This window comes from Aptenodytes forsteri, unplaced genomic scaffold (assembly GCF_000699145.1).
Source record: "Aptenodytes forsteri isolate BGI_AS27 unplaced genomic scaffold, ASM69914v1 Scaffold142, whole genome shotgun sequence".
NCBI lineage: Eukaryota > Metazoa > Chordata > Aves > Sphenisciformes > Spheniscidae > Aptenodytes > Aptenodytes forsteri.
In genome coordinates this window covers 2,098,184-2,105,651 of record NW_008794598.1, presented here as the reverse complement: position 1 = coordinate 2,105,651, position 7,468 = coordinate 2,098,184, and the positions used below count along the sequence as shown (strand labels likewise).

General features: G+C 54.0%; 1 protein-coding gene across 1 annotated transcript in view; it reads right to left on the bottom strand.

Moving 5' to 3' along the window:
* The window catches only part of PLXNA2 (plexin A2), a 158,329-nt gene that overhangs the window by 65,550 nt on the left and 85,311 nt on the right, over window positions 1-7,468 (bottom strand). The window contains exons 5-7 of the mRNA XM_009272745.2: window positions 3,480-3,603; window positions 2,276-2,429; window positions 976-1,072 (exon numbers count right to left, since the gene is read on the bottom strand). Coding sequence (XP_009271020.1) covers window positions 976-1,072; window positions 2,276-2,429; window positions 3,480-3,603 — 375 coding nt within the window. The remainder of the gene's footprint in view (window positions 1-975; window positions 1,073-2,275; window positions 2,430-3,479; window positions 3,604-7,468) is intronic.

Sequence of the window (7,468 nt, the reverse complement as noted above, 5' to 3'; positions counted from 1 at the left end):
CAGGCACCCTGTGCTGGCACTTCTTGAATCCCACCAGCCAGCTCGAGCAGCAAATCACACTCCCACAGCAGAGCTGGCAGCTGACCCTGCTGCCGGAGATGCTGCCCAGCCCCATGGGTCAGGCCTGCCTTTTGCTATCTGACTGCTAGCAGGTCCTGCCCATGTTTCATTTTGGTGCTTTGGGGCTTGCTGTGTTTCCAGAGAGAAATCTATAAATGCTTCAGGTCTGTAAACAGGTTTTTAAGGCCAGCCAGCTGCGTGCCGCCTTTCAGCAGCAGATGTGCCCATGGGGGATATGTCTCCACGATGCTCAGCAGTGCTGAGCCCCCCAGCCCCCCACAGAGCAGCCCACCATGCCTGCTGCATGCCTGCGCTGCTGTATCAGGCTCTCAGGGCTGCTCTGCCCAACTCCGGGGAGCTCCTCCTGCCAGTGCTCTCGCTTACCCCATCTAAACTACAACCGCTGTCCTCAGACCCCAGGGCTGGACACTTCCAGGTCAGTCCCTGCCACCGTCTCCTCTGGCGGCCATGCCCTCCTCTGTCACCCCGTGGCGCATCCTCACAGCAGCCAGCACCCTGCTCTCCTGGCCGGTGCAGTGTGGAAGGGCTCTGCCTCCTCCGGCTGCCTGCAGCCCACCTCCCCGGACCCTCTGCTCTGCCTTCACCAGCTGCCTGTGAAGATGCATCCAAGTTCACAGTTGCAGGATCGCGCAGCTTGGGGGCACCAGCAGGTTAAGGTTTTTTCAGGCTCACTCTGCCTGCATCTCACAAGGCAGAGAAAGCTACACATGCACCCAGAGAAGTTCAGAGAAGACAGGGACCGGTGGGCTCCCCTTCTACCGCGCATGTCTGCTGGCTGAACCAAGCAGTGTGATAAACCCCCGGGCTGGTCCCAGAGCCCAGCATCCATTTCCCAGCCCTTTCTCTTTTTAGCCAATGTTTGGCTCCGCTCGGGGACGTGGAGGGAGCACTCACAGCTGGTGGGCACTGCAGTTGTAGAACTTGAACTCCGTGCTGACAAACGTCCTCCCCGTCTCCTGTGACTTCAGCTGCAGCACCACGCCGAACCAGTCTGGGGATGCAAACCAGAGCCCGTCAGCCCCGCCAGCAGTAACAAAGGAAGCAACAGCAGACACGGGGGCACCCGATCCCCGCCTGCCAATGTGCTGAGCCATCTGCTTCTGGGATAGAAGGTGGAAGTCAGGTTGTTTTCACTTCCCTGCTCCCCCAGGCGTTGGGCCCCCCACCTGCGGTGAGTCTGCAGCAGTTCCCCAAGCTGGGGGCCAAGCATCCCACCAGCCGGACCTGCCCTTGAGCACCTCAGGGCGCTGGGCTGGCTGTCTCCAGCAATGTCTCCAAACCAAATCAGATTTGATGGCAAAGTGCGTTGGAGATGCAGGGTCTAAACGCTGCCTTGGGTCACAGCTGAAATGAGTTTGGGATCTCATCCCATTCTCTAAAGGATTCTGTCTCCAGCATAAAAACACTAATTCAGTCTACTCTGAGAAGCAGCCCAAGACTAGAATAGGAGACAATGCTGAAAACGAGGGCATTACTGAAGCTCTTTAGGAGCCTCAGCACCGGGTTAATTAAGAGCAGATTGCTCTTCCGGAGCTGTGTTGGGTAAGCCTACGCTAGCCCTGCTACCACGCCAGCTCTCAGTCCCAGTGTTCACCAAGTCTCAGGCTCCATATAACGCCTTAGGAATACAAAGATATCAGCAGGGAAAAACAGTTGACACCTGGAAGGATGCCAAGGAGAAAATGAGTTTTAAGCAAGTAGCATTTTGGTTATGGGAAGAGAAAATATGACAGCAGTGACATTAATGAAGAAACAACCCGAAGATCAGGACCGAAAAATAGAAACTGCATCCACCTACTCGTGGGTGCTGAGCCAGGCTGGGGGGGGGCTCCTGCCTTCTAGATCCACCCAGTGTGGCAAGGCTGCGAGGCCTTGCCCCACTCATGAGCCACCCCGGGGGGGGACAGACGGCTCCTGTCCTGTCTTGGGGAGCTGTCTGGCAGTGCAGGGAGGGCGTAGGGACAAGGCAAGCACGTGGTGCTGCCTGCTCCCAGCCTATCTTTCCCTGTGTGGGATGCATTTCTTAAGGACAAAGCATATTTAGCTCCCTGGGTTCAATGGTCTTTGACAGGAGCATGAATTTCTCCAGCAGCAGCCCCAAAGGGTCTGCACCACCCAGCAGATACTTCCAAACCTATGCCACACTTTCTGGTGGCACAGACATCGTATTGCTGTCCAGAAGTCAGTTACTTACCTTGATCCACAGGTATGGCAGGAACATCTTTCGCTGCTGGCGAAACACACACAACCCGGCTGCCCGAAACCTGCCCTTCCACCTCCGTCAGGTTTCCGAAGAGGCAGGTGACCCCAGCCGTCAGGTCTGGAGCATCGCTCACCAGCAGGCTGAGCTGCAGCCGGGGAGAGGAGGGGCAGAGGGGAAACAAAACACAGCCAGTAACCTGTTAGCAGGCAGAGCTGCCTGAGTTTCCTTCACATTTTCATTACCTGCTGTTTCCCCATTCAATACTGACCCCCTTAAATTACCCGTCCGTCCACAGGAGGTGGCCAGCTGCCCTTTCATGGGAAGCGGAGGAGGAAAAAGAAAGCCAAGGATGCAGGTTCTTTACCGATACAAAAACTGCCTTGCTGAGCCTTTGGGTACTGCAGTTCAGGAGAGGTGACAATGGCAGCTTTTCATCCCCCTGATTGCTCTACAGAAGCATTGCCACCCCCAATGCCCGTGTCAGGAACCTGTGACAGCAGCAGCGGCGCGTTGCCTCTCATGCATGAAAGCAGCAACAACCCTCTGCACGCACAGCAGCTCGAACAATTTCCCTGAGCTGTAACTGCCCCACTGCACGCACGGGAGAGACAGCCCTGCTCCGGGCACACGTGGCCATCGGAAAGGAGCGAGTCCCCACCGACCCCAGCACGAATGGGGACTGTCCCCATGGCAAACCGGTGCCTGAAGGGGTGAGTGCCCTCCCAACAGCCCCATGCCATTTCGACACGAGTGCCCGTGGGCAGGGGGGGCAGCCGGCCCCAGCAGGGAGCGGGAAGGGGCTGCAGCAAGGCCAGCTGCCGCGGGGTGCTGGGGGGCTCGGAGAGCAACAGCTGGGCTGCTTCAGAGAGTCAGGCCTGAGCACAGCTCACAGATGAGGTTTTTTGGGAAACAAAGCCTTTCCTTTCAACAGCTAATGAAACCGGACCAAGAGAAATGTGAGCTGAGGCCCAAGGGGAAGGGGAATTTGTTTCTGCCATCCCCACCCCCTTCTTCCCCGGCTCGGATGGCCCCTTTCCTCCCCAGTCCCTCTGCGAGCCTGACTTCATGGGAAAACATTTGTGCCGATGAGCAGGGAGAAAGGCTGGAAAACGGTCTGTTCACTGTGAACCTGAAATACGCTGGAAATGCCTCTCACCAACAGGTCTACCCCTCCCCGCTTGCTGGCAGCACCTACCGGGAGGCTGTGCTCGGAGACAGAGATGCTGCTGGGCTGCACGGTGACGCTCATGCACTGGCTGATGCTGCCTGCAAATCGGTACAGCTCGTCTGCTCGTTCGCAGCTGTCCCTCGGGGAGCACCTGCCACACATGAGCACACATCAGAGCACAGAAAGCACCTAGGGAAGATGTCAAACAGCACGAGGTGCTACAGCTGACCAGGGGTGAGCTAAACAGGAGGGCAGAGCCTGGGCCAGGGGAAGGGGGAGTTATCAGCAGGACTGGGGGCAATGCTCTGCACCGGGACCAGGTATCGGGCACAAACTCCAGGTTAGGACCAAAGGGCACTGAAAAATACTCTGTGATCAGAGGAAAGGCAAACCACAAGTATCTCAGGAGCAATTCCCAGTCCCCCCTGCACTGGGACACAATCCAGAGCTGCTAAGTCCCATGTGCCAGCAGCGACAGTGGGTGCTGTGGGTGCAGGGTGAGCCAGGCACTCTGCCGCTGCTCGGCTGGGACCCCTGCAAGCCATAAATTCATAATCTGCACAGAAACTAAACCGTAAAGCAGTAACAGGCAGTAACAAGATGATGCCTCCGTTCTCATTAAAACAAAAACACATAGTTCATTAATCATCTCCTCCTGGAGCTGAGGAGTGCAGCAGGGTGAGGAACGGGACTTTCTGGCAGCTGCTGGCTGTGCTTTGGCCAGTTTTCATGCCTTGGGCTCCCAGCTCTCTCGCATTCCCGCCATCAGGAATGCAAGCCTCCGAGCGTGCCAAAGTGACTAGGACTGCTCCTAGCATGCCGTGTGCTCCAGGATGGCTTGTTATCCCTGTTTTTCTATCGCAGGTGTCCTTGGAGCGGAGTGAAATTAAATTGCTTCCAGCAGGTAGAGGAGCACCCACCGGGAAACCAAGAAAGAATTATCAGTGTTTCAAACCAGGTATCAGAGACTGCAGCACAGCACTGGCATCCCTCAGTGATTTTCTATTTTATGTTATTTGGGAAAAATCCTTTTCTTCCAACCCCCCTCTCTGGGCGCAGATGACATATTGGCCTTTCGGTATTAATGGTCTTAATAAGCTATCAGCAAACTATCACTTTTCACTCATTGCTGATCTTGGACCCTATTTCAAACGGTGGCGCAAAGGTCAGAGGATCGAGATGCTGTCACCAGACCCACATGCCACCAGCAAGTTCCCTTCTGACAGTTACTTGAGTGTGTGTTACTTGAATTAACAAGGTGCTGCTGTCAAACTGCTTGTTTTCCTGATTCCCTGTGGAGCGGCTCGGGCGGTCCCAGACACACACGTGCATCAGCAGAAACACCTCCTGCCCACGCAGAAGCTGAATTTTGCCACGCACATCTAGCTCTGACCAGCTGACAAGTGCCTGGAAAAAACAGGGCTTCCCGCTCTGAAACAGTGGACCATCATCCTCCCCGTGAGGCCGTTTGCTCTTGATTAAGGAAAGCGGAGTTTACACTTTCCCTTTCCAAATCACCCGTGTGATCCCCAGCAAACACTCTTGCTGTTCTCCTCACCCTCTCAGCTGTTTTTCCTTTTTTTTTGGAGTATAATGGAGCTAAATATGAATGCTGCCAAAGGAAGAATTATTGAGGTTTAAGTGAATCTGTAAGATAGCTTTAAAGTGAGCTCTTGACTGGAGCCTTTATCTCATTGACTCGCCGGAATGGCTCTTTTTTATCATACTATTTATGGCAACAGCCCTAACAGAGATAAATAGATCTGTAGACAATAACACACTTGCAGAGAGCAGCATATGGAAGTCTTGCAGGTTTCAAATCCCACTGGGCTGAAGAGACTCTTTAACAATCTCCTTGAGGCCTCTGCTTGCTCCTGAAGAGCGCTGTTTGTAGGAGAGGATGAACTTGCACGGCGAGCAAACCCCGTCCAGGAGGACACAGCAGAGGCGCTGGGCAGGGACGGGCTGCTCAGCCATCGCACTGCTGCCCCAGGGACACCGGGTGAGCAGAGGAGTTTTGCAGAAGGACGAGCACCTTTCCCTTCCTGCTGGTTTTTAGCACCCTCTCAAATGTCCTGTGTCCAGGATTCCTCAAAGCCAGGTGCAAGGCATGCGCTGCCCACGGCCATCACCTCATCAAGCAGCTCTTTTAGGGCAGGAGTTACCGGTCTGCTTCGGTGCCTGCACCCAGCCCGCGGCCGGCTGCCTCCCGGGTTCAGGTTCATTGCCAGAGCTACACCAGTCAGCCTGCGCTGCCAGCCTGACCGACTCCTGCTTCCAGAGCTCACTGCTTTAATCCTCACAGATAGCTCATTCATGAGCATCACTGCTATCACTACCCTTAAATTCTAGGTATGCACGCATGTATGCAAGCACCCCACTGTGCAATAGAGCCTTAAGCCGTGACTCAGGCCTCTAAGAGACAACAATACATAACGAGCACACAAGGAAACTTTACGTAATATTGGATAACGAAAGCTTATCCCAGGACAACTCAGATCCTTTTACTTTTCCTTTATTATTCCTCTCTGGCTGGCTGTGTGGAAGGCAGGACACACTGCCTGATGCCACCTAGAATGGGGCAGTGGTCCGTCCGTCTATCTCGCATCCATACCTGTTCAGACATCCAACACATCATTTAAAATGGTGATTATTTTTTCTGGCTCCCTGATAGCTCAGTACCTGCATGTCCATGCTCTCAGCTAAGCCTCTGGCAGCTGCAAAAGTGGATGCCAAGTGCTCAGAGAGGAGCTGCCTTACGCGCTGGCCTGCCCTGCTCCTCTGCAGGGCACAGCTCTTGCGCAGAGATTCCCAGAGCTGCCTGGGGGTCTCGGTACCCCCAGGATACAGACCCCGAATCCAAGGAGCAAAGCCCCACAACAAGCAGTGGGGAGAAACAACTGGATTTCAATCCCCAACAGACTCGGTGCCGGTGTTTACCATACCCACACTTGCTCAGGTGGCGAGCCACTCTCTTGCTCTTTCAAGGATGAAAACGTCTGCTCTTCTGCCCCTCACCCTTTTTACCAGCCCTCAGAAAACACAGCGTGAGCAACTCACACCCTGACCCGCAACCCTTCCACTGAGCAAAGGAGCAGCTGGTCCATCTGACAGGAGGGACATGTAAGAATTAGAGGAGGGAGATGACAAATTAAATACAAACACTCCAGCGCTTGGGCCCTCCAAGCAAATATGAAAGAGGCTTCAGGAACAGCAAGATAAACTCAATTATTTACAGCTTAAGACAAAAGCTAAAAAACGATCATTGCTCCAAGCAAGCCAAAGCGCAGACGCTCGAAGGGAAGGTTGAGAAATACCATCAGGGAAGAAACTCTTGTTGGGAATAGGTTAATGCTGAAATGTCACGACCAAAAGGGCAGAGGAAATGACACTTTTCTCTCCTCTTGACATGGAGGGTTTTCTCTCTGCAAAATGAAGATAACAACCTTTACCTGCTTCCCCGGTGGTTTATGAAGATTCAGTTCATTAGCATTAGGAAAGCACTCAGTGATCCTTGCAGAGGAGCTGCTGCAGGACTCTGAGGAGCAACACCAAAGACACACACCTACAGATACTTGATGCAGCCGTCCCCTCCTGCTGCACAGCTTAGCAGCACCAGGCACTAAAAGGCCACTGTCCCCAGGCGAGTGGATGCTCTCGTACCCCTACAGCTGGTTCCTGGGAGCACCTACAGACCTGCAGCTCAAGCCAGATGCTGAGTAGAGCACGTCCCCTTTCCTCGCTTCCTTGTCCCCTCATTATCAAAAGGCTGTGGTGGCTTTTGTCCCAACTGCTGGAAAAGCACACGGGGATGGCTGCCCCGAGGGAAGAGCCAAAGGGATGGGAATCACCAGGGACAGAAATCACTTCCTTCTGACAAAGGCGCTGTGACAGTAAAGACTTTCGGACACAAGTGCACATATGGTGGCTTAGCTGTAGGGCTGGACAGGCTCGCCTGAAAGGAAAAAAGCTAAAAAAAAAAAAAAAAAAAAAAAAGCCCAGGGGCGCGTGTCTCA